A 25279-nucleotide genomic window follows, 5' to 3' on the forward strand; every position below is an offset into this window, starting at 1 on the left:
GAACAATTCCTGGCCAGGAATTTGCTAATGATGAAGGTGATGTAAGGAATGTGAGTAAGAATCTGATTCACATGTGGTGGCTTTGCAAATATGGATATCCCCACATGACAGGATGATTTACTCCCTCTTTAGCCTAATCTTTGTAACTTTGCCTGTTTTTGGAAGGGAGTCTGAGTAGTTTGAAGCATCTTTTGTACAGATACAGTAGCAAAGCTGCACGAAGTGTTCTCCATTTCTTAAGCATCTTTTCGGCCACCCCTCTTTCCACAATGCAGGAGCTACCAGGTCAGTCATGTGGCTTTGCACATCACTCAAAGGTGGCCACAGCTTGACATCTACACTGCTACTCTTAATGAGCAGGAAGGGGAATAGACCCAGACAGAGATCTTCACATATCTACCTCATCACAGAATGGTTTGCATTGGAAGGGGCTTTAAAGATCACGAAGTTGCAACCCCCTTGCCATGGGCAGGGACACCTTTCACTAGACTAGGTTGCTTAGAGCTCCATCCAGCCTGGCCTCGACCACTGCCAGGAATGGGGCATCCACAACTTCTCTGGGCAACCTGCTCCAGTGCCTCACCACCCTCTGAGCAGAGTAAATGTAAAGATTATATAATCTCCAAGCTGCCTACAGATAGGATTTTTTTTTTCCTAATTTTCTGGTATAAACTAAAATGTTGTTCCACAGCACATGCTAAGGCCATAGATTATATGAATGCAAGTCACCACTCAGTCTTTTGCCTAATTACCACAGGAGAGCAGTCTGTGTGCAGTTGCTCCATCACTTTTCCTGTTCAGTATCAGTGAGACTGAAAAGCATGACCAGGCAAAGGAAAGACCAATGCATTTCCACCAGGCTGCACATCAGTGTTAAATGATTTACAGAATGGGTAAGGCTGGAAGGGATGACAGTGGGTCACCTGGTCCAGGCTCCAAAGGTCTCCTAGACCATGCTACTCATGATTGTATTCAAACATGTTTTGAATATCTCCAGTGAAGGAGACCCCGCATTCTCTCTGGGCAGTCTGTTCCAGTGCTCAGTCAGTCACACAGTAAAGTTCTTCCTCATGTTCAGGTGGGACTTCCTGTGCATCAGTTTCTGTCCATTGTCTCTTCTCCCATTGCTTGGCACCACCAAGAAGAGGCTGGAAACACCCTCTTGTCACCTTCCTTCAGATACCAATACACACTGATGAGATCCATTCTCAGTCACCTTTTCTCCAGGCTCAATAGGTCCAGCTATCTCAGCCTTCCCTCATGAGAGAGATGCTCCAGTCCCATCATCATCTTCACTGCCCTCCACTGGACCTGCTCCAGTAGCTCCATGTCTCTTCTGTGCTAGGAGCCCAGAACTGGACACAGCACCTCACCAGGACTGAGCACAGAGGAAGAACCACTTCCATAAACTTGCAATGCTTTTCCTGTCACCCCAGGACACCACGTGCCTCCTTGGCCACAAGGGCATTGCTGGCTCACAGGCAGCTTGTTGTCCACCACGTCTTTCCCAACCTTAATGATTCTGTGATTCGATGATGTGCTCCTCTCCATCCACCTGTAAAAAGAAATGGTTCCCAAGTGCATGGCTGCCTTTATTCAAATTAGAAGGGGAATACTGATAAACTATGTGGAATTATGCAGACACAAGCCTGTTGTATCCTTTGGAGTATTTCAAATTTTTAGCTACTTAGTGTAAAGCACACAGCTATAAAAAAATATTTTCTTCATTAATGATTGTTTAGGCTAAAGCCCTAGGATTAGCAGAGCTCTAAGTATTTTAAGACAGTATTTTATTAATAATTAAAAATTAAAACTACTTAGTCTAAATTCCTTTTTGCCCTTTCATTAAGTACTATTTCATAACCAGACAGATGTAGGTTCAAAGTTAAACATGTGCAGCAAACCTCTCCAAGTTCAGTGAAGGATGTGAATTGTCCCTGCAAGAAGCAGGAAACTGCTACACGGGCACAAAAAATAACTGATGCACTCTCACACCTCTGCTTATCTGCCTCTAAAGAATGTGATCTTCACAGGCATAGAATATCACCCATCTAGTGACATTACTGAAGTAAATAAAAACTAAAGAAAGCTCTGATTTTGGAGTAAGAAAAAGATATCTATCAATTCTGATTTTATATATGCAGTTCTCTATAGAATCAATGAAGTTGGAAAAGACTTCTGAGATCGTCAAGTCCAACCTATGACTGAAACCACCACATCAACCAGACCATGGCACCAAGTGTCACCTTCAGTCTTTCCTTAGGCATCTTCAGGGACAGTGAATCTACCATGTCCCTGGGCAGCCCATTCCAAAGCCTAAACAGCTCTTCTGTGAAAAAACTCCTCCTAATGTCCAACCTAAATCTCCCCTGGCATATCTTAAGGCTGTGTCCCCTGTCCTGTTGCTGGTTGCCTGTGAGCAGAGGCAGACCCCCACCTGGCTGCATCCTCCTTTCAGGCAGGTAAGAACCCGTGAGTACGTAACACCGTGTTTCTATTTGCATACACATCTACACAGGATTGCTTTTCTAACATCCTGCTTATCAACCAGCTCAGCAGGGATATCTCTATTCTGTGGGGTCGGGTGTGCCACACCGTTTTTCTTTCCCCTTGTTTTTTCAAACTTTCCCGGCAAGTTACAGCAGGGCACCTGACAGGATCAAGCTGTTCAGAACACTTCAGAAGAGATCTGAAGCACAATTTTGTGATCTTCACAGGCAATGAGACACTTTCGGGGGTCATCTCTGTCTCTGGTATGACAATGGAACCTCTCAAGTTGTAACATACATTATGAACAAAACAGACAAGTTACAGGGAATGGAATTTTTCTGACCTTAAAACAGAAGACAAGCACTTATCTCTTTGCACTACATCCACAAGGTAGATGTGGCATTCTTAAAATATCTTTATACTCAGTTATGAGTAAGACCATTCATCCTACACCCCAGTTCTGCATACAGGAAGGAACAAGCTCATAGCAGAAGAATTTTTTTCAGCAGTGGGAACAACTGCAAGATGATTATCTTCCAACCAGTGTGGGATTCCATGAGAGATTACGGATGCTCTGGCAAGTGTTGGGGCATTACTACATGTTTGTGGAAGTCTCTCAGCTTTTATTAATTAGACTCCTGACAAAGCAGTAAAACCCTGTAACAGAAAGCCACACTGCTCATTCCTGAATCATATGAAATCATTCACCATTTTATGTACAAGTTATGAATTACAATCTTCAACTCCTCATCAGAAAAAATAACAAACCAAAAAGCCTAAAAAAGCATTTTTGGAAGAACTGCATAGTATACAGAAGCATACTTCAATTACAAAATATCTTACAGAACACAGACTGTAACAAAAAGCAGAGCCTGTTACCTTTTCTGAGAAGGCAGTGCCCAGCCCAAACTAGATGTTTCACCTCCATTATTAGAGGAACAGCTTTAACTGAACAGAAGAGTACGTGAAAAGACTTCCTGAACAGTCTAAACAGTTTAACAGAAAAATAAAAGTACATTTGTAAACAACTTTAAAACACGAGCCTTATGAAAACAATAAAGGTCACTGAAAGTTAAGCTGCTAAACTCTTCTTATCCCAAGCTGCCGTGTTTTACCCATATCGTTTTTTTTATGATGAAAATTTTTTTCATATGGAAAACCTCTGTGAGAAATCTGGGCAAGTATTTTAAAAATTTTTGGTAAAATTAAGAAAAGGACAATTTGAAGGCAAAATGTCAAACTCCAGTTTCCTTTTGAAAATTAAAAGAGTGATAAAACCAAACTACTGATTGAAGTCAACAGTGTATGGTAGCACAGCACTTATTTATAATCTGAGATCCTTTTTAATGTAAACCCTGGAAAATCATAAACAACTGCCAGAAATTAATTTTGTATTATGTACCATTAATTTATCACTGCATTCGCTTTCATTATTCAAACCTTGCCATAAAGTGACTTTTCACATACAACAGATTTACCTTAAGCATATCTCTTTGACTACACAGCAAAAATGTAAAAACTGTCCTGAGAAATGATTTTGTGTATGTAACTCTCAATGCCTCTGAAGCTGAGCATCAGTATTTATGCTGCTCTATTTCATGCTTCAGCATATGTTAAGTTAGCTGCTGATCACTGAGTGTCTCCATTTTGGTAGATAGACAGATGTATGTGAACAGCAATGCTTTGGATAACTTGTGCTATTCCTAATACTAGAGTTATTTTCTCCCTCAATTACATTTTGCTATAAATATGTGTGCCCTTAAGTTGATCCCAATATCAGTTTCAGCTAACTAATCAAATTATCTCTTAAGGTTTTGGGAATGAGAACCCTTCCTTTATTTAAATAAAATGAGGGAAAGGTTTCTAACTCCCAAAGCTTTGCCAACAATGGATTTATTTTCAAGACAGGATGTTCAGTAAGTTGTTCGTCCTCTTTGCTGTTCACAGATAAGCACAACTGTAGTAATGGTTTTTATCAAGTAGGCAGGAAGAGAAAGAGAAAATAGTACGAGGTTTTTCCCCTTAAAGTTTTTCCAAGTTCTGCTCATGGGTATGAGTAACTATTTATTTGAAATAAGTGTACTTCAAATTTCAGATCACTTCTCTTTTATTTATAGGGCTCAGCAACTAAACTTCTATTTCCTATTTTAATTTTGCAAACAAGCGTTATTAAAACCCTGCCTGTAACGGAGAACATCAATAACTTATGTATGTATGTAAGGAGTAATTTATCATTGTATATAGAAGTGTCTCATTTTTGTACCAGTTAAAGTTAATTCATAATCCAAATAATCAATCTGCAATGTAAACAAGTAATTATTTTCTCCTATGTAATAATGGTAAATATCAACACTGAGCATTACATATTCCACTCAAGTTCATTAAATGCAATTCTTCAGTCACAAAGGCAGCAGGCATTCTGTGATGAACTTCCTTTAAGCTATGTTCAAATGAGTGGAATAACTGAGATTCCTGACAGCGATCTAAGCTATTTCCCTCATTTTCTTAATAGTTTCCACTATTTGCATACTCAACTCCATTTTAGAATTTGCTATTTAAAATAAAGTTATTTCCCCAAACTCTTCTCTATCTAAAACAAACTTATTTACATTTATGGTAATTGCTTTTCATCAAATAAGTTTTAAGAAAAAAAACTCCTGAAACAAAATCAACAATGGAGCAAAAACATAAAGAGTGCAAGTATTTCAAGTACTGTATTAATTTTCTTTCTGAATTTTCTTCCAAAGATCCTACAGGGACAAAAGTTTTAAAGGTCTGGAACACACTTTTACATATTTTTGATGATATCTCTTTTATATAAGGGACCAATTCTGTCCAGCGATCACCTTCCCAACTTTTGGCCAGTATTTAAATGAAACTGGATGTCATTCACCCCAAGAAAGTAAACAAAATACAGCCTTTTACTTCAAATATTTTATGAATGCAAGATTACAAGAAATATATTAGTCAAAATGCAGGGCTATCAAGCACTGAACCGAGAATGTTGGCATCAGCTTGCCTACCATTTTGCATGTGGAAAAATACACTATGTCTAAAGGTAAAAAGCATCACTAATGCATCATGAATTACTCTGGTCAGCCCACACCACCTCTGCAGCTTGGTGCATGTTTCAGTTTATTATGAAAATAATCATCATAACAATAGTTTGAGATGAGACACTGGAAAAAAACCATTCTTAAACAGGAAAGTCTTTTTTTTTTGCTCTTACTGAGGCAACACCAAAAACTAAAAATAAGTTTTCACAATTTAGCAGCCTCCTCAACACTGGTTAGGCTAGCCTTCACACAAGGAGCATGCAAACAGCCACTCTTCTTGCTTTAAATTGAGGGCTGTTGGTTAATTCAAGTCACTGTTTTTTCACCCTATTCAATTAACCTGTTGAACTGGATTTCACCTAGGAAAAAGAAAATTAAATGATGTTAAGTGTAGCAGACATGTACAGATCACACCAAGAAGCTAACACTCATGAGCTGTCATAATACGGGATAATAATAACAATAAAAAAACCAGTCTTTTCTGTGCATATTTTTCATTTAAAAGGTCCCAGGAAATCATGATGTGCCTGGCCGCTTCTGTTGCTGATTTCTGATGACCTCTAATTGTTTTTTGCATTGCTGATAGTATGTTGAGAGACTTTTATTTTCATCTAACAGCTTTTTATGTTCTTGTACTAGACGGGATGTGTTTTGCTGGTCTTTTTCATCCTGGTCCAGTTCTGCTATTAGTTCTTGTCTGAAATGGAAAAAAAAAAGTCATTGTCTATATATTCTATTTTCATTTATATGCTATTTATATTCTATTTTCATTTGTGTGTAGCTGACTTCATATGTTTCAAATCAGTATTTGATTATCAATCTGAACTCACAGCTGGTGATATCATTTATGTGTAGCTGACTTCATATGTTTCAAATCAGTATTTGATTATCAATCTGAACTCACAGCTGGTGATATTCTGTGCAAAAGAAGTTGACAAAAGAATGTTATTCTTTAATGTAGTCTGAGGAAAAATTCCCTTCCAAATCAAATCCACATTTAAACTCTAAAACAGCTGAGGACTGAGCCTCAGTCTCTAAAACTGTCCTTTAGATAATTTCTTTCAGAAGTAGTTTTACAGGTCACAGTAAAATACCTAAGGAGCAGCACAAAATTTCATAAATATATTCAATTCCAGTTTTAGACATCTATATGTACATTTTAAATCTCTAAAAGGCAACTTCAAATACAAAACTGCAGTAATTTTTGTAACTTTTTAGTGAAATGCTATTTTCTATCTGGACTTGAACTTATTGAAGCAGTGGAAAAGTAGAATCAAGGAAATTACGTCTGTAACTGGCATTTCCCATTATTTATGCTGTAAGTATTCAACGTGTTTTTTTAGCAAAGATTTTAGGGACCCAAACATACTGATAATCTTGCTATAATTTATTCTGCAAAACTGATGTGGCAGTTTGTTTTACTATTTTGTTATGAGGTGACAAGAAGGCAAGCTGCCAGCAATATTTTTGCAACAAAATAGCAAAGGAGAAAGTTAATTAATTGTTGCCATACAGTTTTTAATTACAGTGAAAGAAAATTTAGTAATTATATTAGGGCTGAACTAATAACTACCTTAACTAGCATTAAATTAATCCATCACAACATATTTTTTAGTTTTAATGCCTGTGGACAATTACAGTCTGACTAAGAAAAAAACAGTTTGGAAGAAATGTGAACACAAACTTCCTAGGAAAAAACCCAGTAGGAATCTAAAAGTAGAGAATAACAGTTTTGAAACAAGTATATTTTAAATAATTTATTGACCATTGGAGACAACATCAATAAAATCAAAATTAAGATATTAACTCTAGCATCATTATCTCCTCATCAAATCTAAAAATCCTAGTTACATGTGAAAAAACCAAATTGGTCACAGAATACTACGCCCAACGTGAATATGTGATAGGAGTTCAATCTTACAGTAACATTTCCCCCCCATTCTGTATGTTATTTCTACTGTACAAAAGGTTTACACACACATTTTTCTCATTAGCTAATCCACAAATACCAAGGCAAGATCCCTATTAACAGCTGCCAGTGGCTCAGACACTGGTGGGTCACAAGCTGATTATTTGGTCTAGTGTGCAACTATGACCTCTGGACTGGTCCCCAGCATCAGGAAACAGAACACAACAGAACTTGTTATGAACTCAAATTCTGAATCAGCAATCATTTTTTACCTAATACAACAATATGTGCAGCTGCTTTACTTATACATGTAAACAATGCAAGAGGAAAGAGCTTATTTCCAACACACAAGGAAAAGGCACATAACAGCTTTTAAGCATCAGGTCCTCAAGCCATGGCAGAAAAATCTAAGATGAGTGTTGATAATATTGTTGTAAATGCAGTGCTTGACAAAAGTCAGAGATATGATTAAAACTAACAGCAAAATGACTAACACTGACATATTACCCAAAATTCTATAATTGGTTAACAATTATCTATAAATTACAACTGAAAATACTTTAATGGACAGTGTAGCAAATTAAATTCCAAGGTTCTTTAACAGTTCAGATGTTTCATTTGAGATGATAAAATCAAACATTACCAGTTTGTAACATACAGAGATTTGCCACGACCTTATGTAGGACTTGTCCAGAAGAAGAGTCTTGATATTGATAAGACCTTTCAATTACCTGTTCTAAATATTTCATCTGTACTGAGAAGCTCAGTATTCCTGAGTTTAAGGTTGGAAAATAATTATGGCCTATGAAATGTTACTTCATAAAGCCAGAAATATTATTTACTTTTTATTATGTATTTTTATTATTATACACAGACTTTGCGTATAGAAAAGACATAGAAGGACAGAAAAGTTTAAATGCATTTCACTTACTTCCTCTGCAACAGCAATGCGATTTCTGTCTGAACTTTCATATATTCTTGTGCCATTTTGCAGTGCTGTTCAAACACAGCCATAGATTCTTTGGAGTTTGGGCATGGTGCTAGAGGCTGAAAATAAATCAGACATGTAAAAGACTAATGAACTGATATCTTAGTAAATAGTGTGTTAGAATGTCTCTGCAGTGTATTTATAACAGTCTTTTAAAAACCAGTAAGCCTTTAAAAATAAGTGTTAAACCATCCCCTGGAAAATATTACAGCACCGATGTCAAAGTTTACTCCAATTTGAAGTTTTTAATCTGACACTTGTCACAAAAATCAAAGCAGTGTTTAATCCCACACACAAAAAATAAAGTGTATACAATGATTTGAGTCAGTAACACTCAAGCAAATAATGTCTTATTTTGACAGTCAAACTCAGCTTACATTTGGTTTTAGGGATCATGTTTCCCAGGGCTTGTTTTTAATAGCTTGATCAAACCTGAGTCAACCAAGCTCAGATTACATAATATATTTTTTTAGCCTTGGTCAAAAATTAGACAGAACATAAACCCAGGTAAATATGTGGCACTATATTTTGCAGCCCCAAAGTCACGTGCTAGAATGAAATGCAAACTTGAGAATCTAATAAACTGTATATTTATTACCTGTAACTGATGATCTAATGTGAGATACGCCATTGGGATGGAGTTATCTGACCCATTGGTCTCTGTAAAAATACCAAGAAAACTTTAATGTATTTAAAAAGAGTTAATTCTGTTCTTACAGGACAAAAACAAGAAGTCTAAGTAATTACACAATACACAATCTGAATGTGGATAAGCAGATGGAAATAGCAGCGTTCCAATCCCAAGGCAGATGAATCATTTTGTTTTTCTGATAGTTAAGAACATCAAAAAGTATGGTCTATCACATCAAGAAAAAAAAATTATGGTTATCAACCTACATTTCTAGAAGCCATGTAACAGCACACAGATTTTAAAAATACCACTTTTGTACAGTTTGCAATCATTTCTGTTTATAAAAAATTTGCCATTTCATTCTTGTTTATGAAGGATGAGCCAGCCAGCCCATGCATCTAATGACTTTAAAATTAGAAGCTGTGCAAATCAGCTCTGCCAAAATAAAATAAGCACAGCCTCCTGCTCAGTTTTGAAACCTGCTCCCAGTGAGGTCTCTAAGTATCTTCCTCACTACATGCTCTAGGGCATCTTCTCTGCTCCATATAGATATTTTGTGGGTAGCAAGGAACCCAATAATTGGTCTGTCTCCTGGGCATGGCTGCTCTCTTCTTACGCTGCAGTTGCTCTGGGTTTCTCTAGAGCTTTCATTCCAGATTTAGTATGTTTCTGCATTCTTATCTTTCAGTAGCCCACAATCTGGGGATCATAAGGTTACTGTTAAGCTTTAAGAGACACAGGAGTAAAGACACATGGAGAAACTACTGGTTTTACAGCTGCATAATTGCTACTAGAGGATTATATGGAGGAGGGTAGGTGGGAAAAAAAAGGGGCTGCTTACCCATACCCCAAAAGCACCTGCCACAGAGTAGTCGTGGTAGAGAAACTAAGGTGTTGCCCTCAAAGACTATGCTATTTCCAAGAGCAGCTTCAAAAGGAAACAGAAATAAGAGGGTGGGAATGGAGAAAAAGTTGTTAAGGGTATGCTTGTAAGGAAACTGGAAGGTGGTAAAAACAAGAAGAAAAAAGAAAAAGAAAACAACCCTAAAACCAGAGACTTAATCACCATGGTATCTTAAATGCAATCAACATGAGAAGTCCTTCCCTACATTAGGCTATTGCCATATACGGATATTGTGACAATGAGTGCAATGCTTCAAAAATACATCAATACACGTAAATGCTTCAGGTGACATTCCCGAGTGTTTCAGCACTGTGTCACAGAACTGCAAATTCTCCTTGATTGACCAGATACGGCTGCATCCTTGTTTTGTCACTTTGCTTCATTAAATTAAAACCATAGCATCTTTTACAGAAACACAGAATTATTTCTGTCCTCAGAAATTTGAACAATTCTTTGTGCATGGCCTACATAAACCTAGCAAGAAAAAATATACTTATGGCACATTCTGTATTTACCTGAGTATAAGGTGACCAATTTCTGTGGGCCAGAAAACAAACCTGACTTTTAGCTCCAGTGCTGTGCTGCATTTAAGACCAAAAACTCGGCACAAACTTTTGTTGCACTGGCTTACGATTTGCAGCTTTCAGTTCCCAATGAGATCTTGACTGGGTAAGAGTTTGCTTCCAATGTGAGGCAGCAATTCCCGTTAGTGCTCACTGCCTAAAGCATCTTGGGGTCCATGCTGCACAAGAGGGCCAAGGGTGGGCTGCAGCAGTGGGAAAGGGCTTGGGAAAGTTATGAGTGACAAGGCACTGACTTGTGGTCAGGCAAAGTAGCAAAGGAAAGAAAGAAGAAAATAGGGAAGCAAAACACAAGAATATGTTGTTCTCCCACTAACACAGGGGAAAAAAAAGTACATCTTACATAATCACCTTATATTTGGTAAAATGCAAGTGAGCAAATATACATACATACTTATGTATATATACATATGCTTGTGCAAGAGTCAGTCACCACATGAGTTTTCATTTTGCAGTTGGTTACAGGAAGAGTCTGATCATCCAGATGAAAAGATCACAAGAAAAAGATTACAGCATTTGAGGCACTCTGAAGTACCATCTTGAGACTAAATTTAAGATTCAACATGTACATTTTGGCATCAAAAATGTAATTTTTATTTACACTCTAAAACTGAATTTGTGGGGATCCATTTTTTCCTGCATTCCAGTACTGGTTCTTCTCATAACAGAATGCATTATGACTTTTAAAACTGAACTATTCACTTATCCTCATGCTTAATCCTATTTCATAACAAAAGAACAGTGATGCTACTGTAGAAGCATTTACAATGTTTCTACAGACACGTGTTAGTGCATTTAAAACCAGCAATTTTGTGTGCACATCTACATTCTGCATAAGCAAAATTACAACTAGGATGGTAAACAGGAGTAACCTACTCAAGATGATACTCACCTACATAACATTTAATTCCAGATGTGAGGGCAATGAAATCTTTAAATGTGCACTCAAAATACAAATGAACAAGACTGAAATGTTCTAAGATGTCTATTCCCCTAATGCTCCAAAACCACACTATAGTAAAAAAGACTGCTAACAAGATGCTCATTAAGTATTATTATCACTGCAATTTACAGCACCTTCTTACAAGCAAAATATTTACAAGTTTATGTAATTTAGCAATCTATAAATAAGTATTCTTACAGTGTATGTGAAAAACAAGGCAGTAATGTAATGACTGGATTTAAGCAGAACTTAAAAAAATCATGATCTTCATTGCTTACTTTTATTAATGTCTGAGCACACACCCCATACCACAAACAAATTAATATTTACATTTTTTACATACAAAAAAAAATACACAATAAACAAAGGATTACCTGCATCATCTGGTGTCCACGGATTACGTGTTGGCTTTTCAGAGGTTGGTCCCGAGGTAGTGATCATTCTCACACTAGGACTAGACGATCTACTGCTGTTTCTACTCTCCTGAAATGACAAAACAAAACAACAAGTTAACAGAAGATTCTTTGAGAAGTTCATTAAAAAGAAAAAAAAAATAAATTAAAGAAATATGAACCTATAACCCTCCTTAAAAATACTTTCCCTCCCCAAGCTTTTACCCTGAATGCTCTCCTGATGGTTTGGTCAATTTTACAAGCATTGCAGGGATAATTTCATCCCCATTTCTTCTTTACTGTGTAAAAGAAATTGATACAATTTTGCTATTCAGCATAACAAAAAGCAATGCTGAACATTGTGTTTAAGATCTTTACAGAAAATCATGACAATATGTTTGGTGATTTTTGCACCATCGTTCAGTGAAATCTAGCACCTCTGTAACATAAAGAGGAAATAAAGTTTCTTTCCAACGTTTAATCAATGAATGGAACTACATTCAATAAAAGGAATACAGCTAAGTAGCTGCACTAGACTACCATGTATTAATCTACAGTTTTCTTCTGGTTCTTTTGTTAACTCAGAGGTTACACGATTAATCTTCAGAAAATGTGAAAAAGAGCCGAATCAAAAAGGATCACTCAATTGAAGCACATCAATCAGAAAATGAGTACATTCTCCCTCATGAAGGAAATTAAGAACTAAACCAAGATTCTGAAGGTTGTTTTTTCATGTACTCTTTGACTCCAATCTTTTTGTTTACCAAAGCACAAAAACATAATACAGATTTCATTATTCTGCTAAGCTGCTTTTTCAGAAATGTCATTTACAATATATACATTTCTATTTCACATACCCCTTCAGTGACATTAAATTAACACAGTAAAGGATTTAAGACTATAAGCCCCAGCAAGTTTCTCAGAAAAAAATGAAGTAAAAGGAAAGATGCTATCAAAATACAGCTATTTTCAAGATGGTGTATTTATCATGAAATGATTCATTAAATGACTCAATTTTTCAAAACAAGCACTCAAATATACATTAACTAGAAACTATATTTCTTCATGACTTTATTTCCAAATATCCTACTTTAATTTAAGTTTTAAAATTCAGTATTCTGGCCCAGTAATGATCCAAAGAATAACAAGATTATACACACTGAAACATCCATTATTTCAAATGCATAGTCCTTCTGTGGTGTTTATTAAGCATTTTGTGTTTTATGTTAATATCTAGCAACAAGACAATAAACTGTAGAAATAATCTGATGGATATTATCAAGATGATGGCATCAGACATTTTGAAAAATCTTTTGTGTTGGAGTCTTTGACATTAGGTAAGGTTTAGTTGCTGAGCTTACTGTTAGTGTCCTCAGATATGAATGATAAACACTCTGCTGATGTAAAAGATCAGAAGATAGAGAAAGCACTTGTAACAGCATAAAAGTTCTTTAAGCAAAAAGAGATTTGTTGAGTATCTATAGAGGATAGTGAAGAGCACCTGAGAAATACTCTAGTTACAGTAACTTCTCAGTGCTTTACCAGTTTGTTTTGGTCCACCAAACAAAACCACATTTCTTTGATACCTTTATTTACATGAAATTCAGTAGATATAGAAATGAAGGAATCACATCTGAAGCATAACTAAAAACCACTACGAAGCTGAAGGGAAGTTTCTGAAAGTGAACACTGGTTAGATTACAGTGTTTGAGTGTGTGTTGAGTGAGATGCTTTAGGCCACCTGGATGGCAGCCCCTCTGACAGGTAAAGTTCATTGGCTGGACTTTAGCAATCAGTTTCTGCTACCCCTTCATCCTTGCTTCCTCCAGACTTGCTAGCAGGTTACTATCAAATCATCTTTGCCAGGTGGTCAAATCCACATGGCATTCTTAGCTTCCATTTCTCAAAGACTTACAGTCTTGAAAAAAGCTGGCATGCTCTGAGTAATAATCTTCCCTGAAGCTTAAATTAAACAGGCAACATGATTTAAAGAAATCATCCTTACTAGTCCTGTTTCTTCATCTCATCTGTGAATTTTATCTTGCTGTGAAAGGGGAGAATAAAACCCAAATGTGCATCTGTGACAGATCTCACAATCTCATGGACAGAATGATTCATCTGTGTAATATCAGATCCCCAAATTATCCCACTTAGCTTGCATGCATATGGGCATGTACATTCTGACCTTGCTTCTCAACTGTTCATATCAGTACATGACTTTCTTTAATACAGTAATTTTTTTCACTTCAAAGTAACCTGCAAAAGTTATGAAGGCCCAGCAACAGTTATGACACCTCCTCTCCCCCAAAACAAAACAAAAAAAAGTTTAAATGAGGAAGTAGGTAGTTTTTGTATTTATGATAGTACTGTAAAAGATGAGTACAAAACAACCAAACCAATAAAAGACACACAGGCAAGGAGATGGATACCACACAGCATCAGATCACAACCTGCAGATCTTGGGTCATTATGCCAGATATGTTTCTCAGTATCCATATAAAACATGAAATTTTATTAAGATTGCATGCAGTACAAACAGCAATTTGCTGTGTTCCTTCAAATCCCCAAAAACATTAGCAGTTGCATGTTTCTATGTTGGAAAGGCGTTTAGGCAAGAGCAATAACAACAGACAGATGACACACTAAAATGTTTTGAAGTGCACGTACAGGGAAATAGGAAGAAAAAACTATTCCGTTCCAAAAAAAGGGAGAAATTAACAGAGCATCACGGTATATAGACAGAAACAAACAAAAATGTAGCATTTGATTTTAGAAGGGACAGTTGCATCAGTGCTGCTTACGTCACTTGGAGCAAGGACCAGTCTAAGATCACCAAGTGTTAAAATCTGTGAAAATTCAGACCTGAACACATGTTCTCAACACCAAATCACTCTAACATCCAAAGATGGAAAACCCTTGACCTAGCAAATTTCTTATCTAAACTGTTGATGCTGAGTAGTAAAACCCTCTGCAAAGCACTATTACTGTCTGCTGTTGAGAACACCAGTAAGAGCAATACTGCTAAGCACCTTAAGTGTCTCAACAACATAAACACAGTAACTGTCAGCCATACAAGCCACACAAAAAAATCTTCCAAGAGCACACAGACGTAAAATAGACATACAATCATGAAACATACAAGGTGGTCAAATGAAAACAGGCAAGCAGGTACACAGGACCAAGAGTCTTGGACTACCCCTTTCAGGTAAGCACCCAAACTTTGGTATATGTATTATTAAACATTTATTCTACATATACACATATACTATATTCATTAATATTACATATATTTGATTATTTACATACAAGCCTGCTATTTTCCTTCACCTTAAGAAAAATTCCATTCTGAATTGGAAAAACCTTTCTAATTAAAAAACAGTAGTAGTGACAGAATCATTTTCTAGGAATGATTCCATTTTCCAGGAAAAATACATTCAATAAAAATATTTCTGATCAGCTTTATTGTGTCAAATAGCTAAAAGCCAGGGAAGAGGCACCATGGCAATCCTTCAATTTTGAGTGGGATAGGACCTTCCATGGCCTGGGTGAAGAAGCAGAGGGGCCATGGCTGCTTGGTGAAGAGGGCTGTGCCACAGAGTGGGTGTAAGGGAGAATGGAATGGGGGGAAGAAGGATGTTTGCAATGAAGGGGGAGAGGGGGAAGGAGATTTTCACTTTAGAAAGGATACCCTAGATATGGTGTGGTACATACAGAGAGATTGGATAAACTCACCAGAGCTATGCCACTCAGATGTTTTTTGTGCTTTGGCTTGTAGATTGCTTATATGGATAGCACCTCAAAATTTCTAATAAAAAATCAAGGCACTGAGGTCCAGATGTATAGAAACCCATAAAGATTAATATTAAGCCTTTAGCCATAATCATATTGTGCTCTGTTTCTTCATAGTTTTCCAATTTTTTTTAATATACATAAGCATGTGTACATCAAAAGTTAGCATTAGTTTTAGCAGACTCCTCTATCTCTCCTCACATCAAAAAGGGGATAAAAATTCATTATTTGTTTACATGGACATATGTATTTCAAAATATCTTTGAAACTGCATTTTTCATTAAAATGTGTGTTAAATATTATTATAAATATTATAAAATATTATAAAATATAAAATGTGTGTTAAAATATTATTTTCCAGACTTTACCATGTTTCCAAAGAAACTGCAGGATAGCAACAGACAATTGTAATTCTTCCACTTACATTTCCAATACGTACACTATCAGAAGCAAGAAAGTAAATTATGACTCTGGCACTTCTCTAGACCCACAGGAGATATTGGTGAGGTAAACATAAAATGAAATTTCTGTGTCCTTCTGTTCACAAGGACAATTTAGCTAGAAAACCCATACAAGAAGTAGAACAGCTTTCAAAGAAAGATTATTATAATAGTTATTAAGATATAAAGCAAATGATGAAAATCTGAAATATCAACCATTCATTAAAATGAACAGAATGAAAACTTTTAAATTAAAAAGCTATAATTAAATATATTCATACATCAATCAGCACAATTTGATATAACTGATGCATTGTCACTTAATTTTTTCCCTCAAGTCTTGCATAATTTTAATTCTACAATTAAATGAATAGGGTAAATTAGTTCCTAAATTTTGCAGATTGATTTCTTTCTATCAAACCTGTCTTCTCTGAAGATATTAAAATATATTATGTAGACTTGTTATTTTCTGGTAGATGTGCACAGTAAATTTACTAATACCTACAGGACTGATGAGGTTTCTGTGGCTATCACACTCCATGGAATTAAAGAAAAATCAAAGGTTATCTTCCTGATAATTATACCCGCCAAGAATTACCACCTATTTTAGATTATTGCAGTAGGCTGTTTAATAAGGAAACTTGATTAACCTGATCAATATGCTAAGCACCAGTATCCCACACGCAAATAATAACAGGGATCTCAAAATTGCCAGTTCACACTAAGGATCAAATAGTCTCTGTGAATTGTTGCAGCAATTAAAAACACAAAATAACCGCATCTGAATGAAGCATTAGCTATACTTTTCTCATTTAAACTGAAATGAAACTAGGAGCATGTTATGTAGCATACCACTGTCTCTGTTACCATGACATTTACAATACCAGACAAATAGCGATGTTATTATAAAATACCTTTTTGAAATAGTGGGTTTTTTAAACAAAACTTTTTGACAACACCCTGCTGTATATCTTTTACAAGAAATAGAGAGATATCTCTGCAATTTACTATTCAGAATTCAGAGATTGATAATAAATAACATTTATTATAGTGATGCACATGCTTTTTATTTTCATGCAGAAAGTGAGGCTATATATAACTGTTTTACACAATAAGTAGTAATTATAATTGTTTCCTACATACAGAATGATGAAAAGGCTTTCCTGTGTAACATGTGCCCTCAGCCAAATTAAGCAGTACACAAAAATCGTGTACATAAAGTGATAAATACTGCATAAGCTATACAGAAAATGCTTCTCATCTAGAGCTCATTCATAGTTACCCTCATGGAATCTCATTTCAACGCAATACAAACAACACTACAGTCTGCCAAGCTTCCACATCATTTCTATGAAAGCATCAAAGGTGAAGATTTCGAGATCGGTTCCCCAGTACAGATTTGGTGCTGACTTTACTGAAAGGCAAAGAAGAGATAAGAAGGACATTACCTGACTGGACTCTGTTCCAGCAACACTAAGATCTTGAATGGATCTGCGCCTCTGCTGTCCGTTTCCTGCTGGGAAAAAAACAAAACAAAAACAAACCAGTGAAATATATTCAGAACAAAATAAGAAGGGTGCGACTGTTGCAGAGGAGCTTGGAATTTGTACAAATCCACAGAGACAAAGTGAGAGAGGGGGAGAGACAGCTGCAGAATTTTAACTCAAAACATGCTGGCCTGTCAACAAAAAGTATACCCTAATACAATAACCACTCCTACCACATGAATAGCTGCTGCACTCTACTCCACCATCTTCTGTCACATGTATTTGGTCAGGCTTAGTACTTGGGGCAGGAGCTGATGACGACATCTATTTCAAGTGCGTTACGTTATGGGGATTTCTAAAAGCTAAACCACAAAGATAACAGGCTGCCAGCTTTAACCTGTTGCTCTTTGGCTTGCTCAAGGAACACAGCAAGGACTTCTGCCTGCGTGACGCTCCCCTCAAGAAAAGTAAGAAGCGAAAACGCTTCCTTCTGGTCTCCTGTCTCCTTCAGGGGAATGAAACTATGTCCTGTTCTCATGCTCTGAGTAGTGTGAAAAGGGGACCGTTCAGCTAAATCACATCTCACCATCAACCTACGAAGCACAATGCTGTAATCTTTTCCTCTTCTCCTTCCACCTGTTCGCAATTATCCACCAGTGACAGCTACATAAAACAGTTTAAATTTTAGCACTGACAAGCAATCAAAGGCATTTTCAGGAAACAAAATCTCCTTAAAAATAAAAGGAGATTATGCAACAGAATCTCCCTGACTACTTTGATTTTTATTACAGTGATTGTTTATATTATCTCTTGAGAGCAGGTCAGCTGTCCAAAAGGAAACACCAAAATGTCCCGAGTAACAGCTGACAATGCTCAAAATTCTTGCTCTTAGCTCTGCATTACGTAACTCTGCTACTGGAGGAGAGCATCTGAAACATGTACTGCAGCCATGGCAGCCCCTCGCCCAGCAGCCCCACACTCAGCCACCAACACAGCTCACTCAAAGCCCTGCAAAAGGCATCACATTGCTGACCTTTTAGATACTTCTCATTCAGCATAATTCCCACGACTCCAAGCCTACCCTGACACGTGTTTTGAATTGCAACAGTTACTACAAAAATGTAAGACTATTTAATATTGACTAATATATTTAATAAGCCTTTAAGTTTTTAAATATATGTATTATTACACATAGGAACACACAACCACAAAACAGCAATACAAAATGCTTAGTGTGACTTTATCAATTTGTCATGATGATTTAAAATTTATAGAAGGTACTTTGAGAAACGAGCATATAAGAAAGTCAAGCAGGATTTTAAAACAGGAATATACTTTTTGCTCTGACTACAAATGCATTTGAATTGCAACTGTTCTGTGGTCTTGGTATTTTGCTTCTGAAATTCAGGGAAAGTATATACTTACCTAAGCAACAATGGCTAAGTTTCTTTAGTACTTTCATATGGGGATCTTGTGAATTACAAATCTATGTCAAAATGTCTAAACTTGTTCATTTGCAGTGAACTTTTTCTCTATGCAATTGTTTAAGAAACAAGATTATACATTTAATAGAATTCTGTGCTGTGGATACTTCATCTGGCTGCCACAGCTCATCTCAATATGCAACATATGTGCAATCCACCCACGACCGATACAAAATTATGTGCACATTTCATTCAACAACATTGTTATAAAATTAGCTCAGCTGAAATAGGCTTGCAAAAATATCTGAAATTCTCATTTCAGATTAGCAACATTTGTGAATTTAAAGAACCCAGCGCATGTGTTGCTGAAATATTAGAACATGGCTGCCAAAATGTTAAAATAATCAGGGTGGGGTGCAAGAAAGAAAAGAAAATGCCTTGCGGGAAGTGAAGGGGTGGGGGGGAAAGAGGGGCCAAAACTACTGTTGTAAAAAATGAACACCTTTAACTGAAATATCTTCAAGTTAGTAGCATGAGGGAAGAGCAAGCTCAACTAGGCAATGCCATTTTAATTAGTATAATACTGCAGACATCTGGCAAATAGCTTCAACAAGGCAGAAACAGACTACGAATCAACAAATACTTATTGCTCCAGATTCAAGACAAATTTCAGTTGAAAAATATGCTATACAACACAACAAAAAATATTTATTTGAAAAGATAATGGGTACTTTATGTTTTTCTCTCCCGGTTTTGATCTTGTTCTTACCTCTATGTCCATTCAAAAATATTTTTCCCTCATTATAAAACTAAGAGATTTGTACACGGACAGAAGTCAATCCTCAGTAACTTAATGCACAGTGTCAGGCTTTTGGTGGTTTACAGGATTTTAAGATTATAAAGCAAATGTCACAAATATACTTCATGGCCTCAGAACAACCCATTTCACATAGTGTTGTTTATTTTCTAAAATTAAATTCTAAAGGAACAGGAAACTTCCATCACGTCCTGCCCCACATACTGTAGGCAAAAATAAATTGTACAACTTATTAAGCTTTTGATCACCACCCCCACCCAGCCTCCAAATATCCAGACCAGCTATGACCTCTTCTCCCTGCCCTTTAGCAGATATTTGCATCTCCTTTTACACTTTCTTATTTACTCACAGTCCTCTCTCTTCCTTACACACCTACAGGGCTCAAGCCTCTCTCACAGTGCAGGATGATTAGTGACTGCAACACTGCTATAAGACATTCTGAAGAACTTAAAACAGTGACCTGAATTCCAGAAGAATTAAGCGATCTGGCAAGATAAGGGTAGGATTTCTGGCATACATTGATTTTAACTGTACAGACCTACAGCATCCATAATTCCTATCCACCTTCTAAAGACTCTCTACAAAATGTGTCTGTCTTGAGTAATCATTTATGCAGTGTCAATGCTATAAAAATTGTAACACTGTGGCACAGTTTCAGATGACAAAATTACAAAGCCAAATGCACACATGCTAAATGCACGAGATGTCTAACATTGCCAGTGAAGAGAAGGTTGTACTTGTAGGTATATTTGCTAGATGCTCCTTGAATGGTTTCTACCAGAAAAGTATACAAACTATTATTCAGATTTTGTTTCTTTAAACATAAAGATACCTAAACCTTTTGTACTTATTAGGGTTTTCATTTTTTATATATAAATATGTATATAAAAATAAAGTCAGTGCTTATAACCTGTGCTATACATATTGCAAATGAAAAAAAAAAAAGAACTGATACATCACTAGGCTATCTGGTTACAGGATACCACCACTGCAAACTCATTTGCTAAGCTGTTATACAAAGGAGGAATTTTTTAAGTTTTGTAAGCTAGTAACACAAAATACCATCTTAAATGAACAAATAGCTCTCTTCATTCTTATAGTACTTAGAAAGAAGAGCAAATATATTCTAAAAACTTCCCCTTCTGAAAATATTTTACCTTTAATTGATAAAGTATGTATTTTACGACCTTGGAAGCATAATCAGTTCAGGGACGAAATGCAGTTGAGGCAACGCATTACGAAAACCCCCAATGATAGCAGATGTAGCACTCATACTTCCAAAATAGCCCTGCCCAAAGCAGCTGACTCACGGTAACATGCCTGCCTGGTGCTTCCCCTCTCCGGGCAGCAGCTGCTCTACCATGTGCTCAGCACAACTCCAGGCAGCAGCACAGACCGGCACTTGTGCGGCTGCAAGGACAGGGATGAGCTGCTCGCCCCACCGAGGGACATACCCAGGGAAGTCTGGAGGAGCGGGTCTGTGCCTGAAGTAGTATAGAACTTAACTGGGTGGGACTGAGATGGTGGTGACAGTTTGGGGGTCTTGGAAGCTTAGGGCTCTAGAAAGGGAAAAGTGTGGTCAGAGGCCAGAACTGAGAGCCTTGTGCTGAAAGAGTAAAGAAAGGAAAGAAATGAGAAATATACAGATGAATATAATTAGTTTACTGGGCAGATGATCATGTTCTGCCATGTAATGATTAATCTCATTATTTTCTGGCTTTGGGATTATTACTGGAAAGCTGTTCTGACAACCGGAAAACTTTCAATATAAAGCCCAGATTTATTTGCAGACAATTTACATATTTTTTTCTGTAGTGCCAATATTGTCTTTTAGCTTAGGTAGTTACCTCTTCCTAGATTTTAGCAGCAGATTCATCTACAGAAAATAATTATTCATTCTCAGCTTTCACTTTGTGAGCTAAAAAAAGCCATGCTTTCAGATTTGTTTTTATACTGTCTATACCCCTCATATCCTAGTAACTCTTCTTCACATTACTTGAGTGCATGTATGTTTCCTTTATATGGCTGACCAGACAGTATGTTCAATTCCTGATTCAAACTCAACAAGGGCCAGTAATAGTGCTGGTGCTTCTTTATCTTTCCTGGAAATGAACCTTAAGATTTCACGGTTTTTCACAACTAGATTAGATCTGTGGCTCATACTACTTGGTATTAATCTGCATGCATGTGCTATGATTCCATGTCGTCTTATAAATAGAAATTGTTGTTAGTGCATGACCCTGGATTTTACCCTATTTCTATTCAGTCACAGCAAAATTCTCCCTATGTGATATTCTAATCCTCCACTTAATGAATAGTTGCTTCTGATGAAACATTAACTCAAACTCATTTCACTTAAATACTTTAGGAATAAATTTTGAGAAAACTCCTTAATATGCTTGCTCCAAACCTATACTTTTTTTTATTTCTACAGGTTTCCATTTCTTTCATATGTATTGCAAATTCTTGAAATTCCCATCCTGTCAAGTTCGATTAAAATAGAGCAGGTGAAGAATTTTTAATGACTGTCTCTGCCTAACGAAGAAACCAATAGACTGGTACAATACAATCTGTTTTGTGAAAACAACATTGTATTTTATTTCACCACCTTCTTTATTATTGCCCAAAGTTTCAAGGTTTCTTGGAAGCCTCAATGTTTTCATGGACAGACAGGGTATAGAGACAAGAGGCACTCATTAGCTTCTAGAGCTTATTCACCAGGCTCTTATCACGAGCTAACACTGAAACCGGACAGATGTCTTCACTTTCGCTTTCCTTGCTTTCTCAGGATTTCATTTATGTCAGTGCAGGCCAGGACTGCTTCAAAGTTACAGTGGAAAGCTACTCTAGTAAACTTCTTTGCCAATTTGTTAGCTTCAGCACCAAAGAGGTTTGCTTTTTTATGGGTGCCATTGCTCTTTGGAATCTACTTTCTCATATTCTGTATTTTTACTGTAACCTTTAATAAAGTTATTTGAAAGAAACATTTGTACAAAATTATCTTTTGCATTCAACTTTTTAATATCTAACAATATCAAGATCTACAAAGAAACTTCCTCAGATGACAGAAATTTAGAAAAGGAGGCCACAGTTTTTAGTGGATTCCTAGATACTTTCACTCACATTTCCTCATTTTCTGCTCCTGACATATCACTCTGAAGTGACTTGCATACTGTTAATGGTATGCCTATCACAGTTTGGGATTGATTATACTTATTTTTAGGCTTTGAGAAGTATGAAATGAAAGAAAGAAAAATGTCATTCTACTAACTAAAAAAAGACTTGTGATATATGAGAATTATTCATTAAATTCCCAAATGATATTCCCATCCATGGTGCCTGATTATATTAATTCTTTTCCTATCAAAAGCCTCTCCTAGTAATTTTAGTTTGCATTAACTTAAACACAACAGCAATACCTCATGCACACACATTTTAGCCCTAGAAAAGTGCACTCAAGTATAAGAATTACACAGACTAAGTGTTAATGTTTTAATCACAAATATCATAGATTTAAAGTTCTGTACACAATTTATCTTTGTTTTTTTGTTTTTTTTTTTTCTACTATGATCTGATTAAAAATGGGAGCCTAAACACAACAAAGATCAGGGCAAAACAATTACCTGGACAGGAATTTTTCAACTTAGTTCCATTTTCACCAAATGAGGTACTGTAATAGAAGACTGCATATATAGTTTTCCTCTGTAAGAAGACTCTGAACATCAAGATTTTAAGGGAAGAAGTCCTTTATCAGTAGAAGTAAATTTGATTTGAAGATTGAAGAATTTACTGATAAAAGTAAGTTTGTAATGAAATATCATGCTCCTGATTACTGAAGCATTAGGAAAAATTTAGTGGGATAATTTCTGGGCCTGTCCTAAAGCAACTGGAGCAAGAAGTATTTTAGCAGTCTGATCATTATTCCGGCATCTTAACCAATTGACCCGTTCACCTGGTCTGCGATACCTGGTATGATGATCTCAGGGACATCCAGAATGTTGCCAAATGAAGCAGTTTTACGATGGCCTCGTTTAGGCTTGGAATAGGCTGAAAAAATACACATATACAATACACATGCAAAACACTAAAATGGCAAGAGCAAAATTATTAAATTCCTAATACTGCATTTTTCATATATTTGGTTAAACTAGAGTTCATGCAAAAATGTGTCATGCAGAATAAACTGCATTGCTTTCCACTCATGCTTACACATAGTAAAGCAACTGTTAAAAAGCAAAAAATGCAGAACTAGCCATCATTACAACACGGTGTAATTAGTTATAGTTAGCAACACAAAAGTCAAACACAGAAAGCAGCATGGCAACACAGAAGGGAAAACCAAATGTAATTATCCAAACAGAAAACAAATTAAATTATTTCAATTCACCTATACATTCACTAAAAAAAACCAAAAAACTTGATTGCCTGAACTTAACTAACATTTTCTCTTTAGTGTTAGGTACAAACTATTTTATTTAAAAGTCTAATAGCTAGGTACTTCTGCTTCTTTAAATCACCTCCTTTCAAAGCAAATCTCCTCTATCTCTGAAAAAAATATTTACTTTTACTGCATTTGACAATCATTCCTGCCAGTTACTCTTTTGCCCTGCCAGTGAAGATTTTTTGAAAGATGGATATAACTACCAGATTTTTAATTTCTGAATAATGTTCAAGAAACATTATACACCTTGAAATAAAATCTAATAATACATTTTTTTTATTTTACCGCTTCTGTAGTTTAAGATAAATAGTTCCTATTTAGAGAAAAATCTGAATGCAACTCCTAAAAGTAGACCATTGTAGCATACTCATCTCAGTAAGTAATGTGATGTGCATTACATGATTTACTTTTACAATTAATCCAGAGGACGATGGAACAAGATTAAATAATTTTCAACTTGATTTAACAACAGCCCAATCCTCACCCAGCCACGCAATTTTTTTTTCAGGTTCACAGCATATTATTTCTGTCACAGTTAACAAGACTAAAAAAATAAAACAATACAGTGCTGTTTCACCTCTTTTTGAAAAAGCTGTGGTCAGGTGTGCTTGACCTCATTTCTCATAGTCCACTACTGCATGAAGTGATTTCACAAAAAAATATCCAAAGAACCCCAAACCAAAAACAATATGTTCAATATATACTTCTATTTCAAGAAAAAGAAACCCTACAGTCATAGCAAAAAACCACCGAAAAGCCCTTAGATTATTCAGAATAGTAATTATTATTTCAGAGCAATATACTTAAAGAAGACAAACTAGGAAAATTAAAAACTCGTACAGAGGAGGGCCAGGCTACCTCTGATAATGTCAAAAAGTTACATTAAGAATGTCAGTGACCAAAGTGAGTCCTGACATGTTTAAAATAAAACCAGCACAGTGTTATTACCAAGTAAGTACACAGTTGCCTTCTGTGTTAAGAAACCTT

General features: G+C 36.1%; 1 protein-coding gene and 1 long non-coding RNA gene across 10 annotated transcripts in view; one reads left to right on the forward strand and one right to left on the reverse strand.

Annotated features, from left to right (window-relative positions):
• Nucleotides 1-3180: 3180 nt before the first annotated feature.
• MAP3K7 (mitogen-activated protein kinase kinase kinase 7) overlaps nucleotides 3181-25279 on the reverse strand; it is a 48218-nt gene continuing 26119 nt past the window's right edge. The window contains exons 12-19 of one of the 9 annotated variants that reach the window (XM_041480443.1): nucleotides 23818-23898; nucleotides 17572-17639; nucleotides 11877-11985; nucleotides 11452-11490; nucleotides 9916-10002; nucleotides 9042-9103; nucleotides 8387-8502; nucleotides 3181-6243 (exon numbers count right to left, since the gene is read on the reverse strand). In XM_041480443.1, the coding sequence (XP_041336377.1) occupies nucleotides 6063-6243; nucleotides 8387-8502; nucleotides 9042-9103; nucleotides 9916-10002; nucleotides 11452-11490; nucleotides 11877-11985; nucleotides 17572-17639; nucleotides 23818-23898 (743 nt within the window). In that variant the 3' untranslated portion in view covers nucleotides 3181-6062. Of the gene's footprint in view, nucleotides 6244-8386; nucleotides 8503-9041; nucleotides 9104-9915; nucleotides 10003-11451; nucleotides 11491-11876; nucleotides 11986-17571; nucleotides 17640-17843; nucleotides 18739-23817; nucleotides 23899-24060; nucleotides 24100-25279 lie in introns of those variants that run through there. The other 8 variants (XM_041480434.1, XM_041480435.1, XM_041480437.1 and 5 more) reach the window with 8 other exon arrangements.
• Nucleotides 21164-22835, forward strand: LOC121360541. The gene is made up of 2 exons (XR_005956222.1): nucleotides 21164-21327; nucleotides 22286-22835. It is a non-coding gene; the product is annotated as an uncharacterized LOC121360541 (long non-coding RNA).

The sequence above is a fragment of the Pyrgilauda ruficollis genome, unplaced genomic scaffold (assembly GCF_017590135.1).
Source record: "Pyrgilauda ruficollis isolate IOZ18807 unplaced genomic scaffold, ASM1759013v1 scaffold51, whole genome shotgun sequence".
In the NCBI taxonomy this organism is placed as follows: domain Eukaryota; kingdom Metazoa; phylum Chordata; class Aves; order Passeriformes; family Passeridae; genus Pyrgilauda; species Pyrgilauda ruficollis.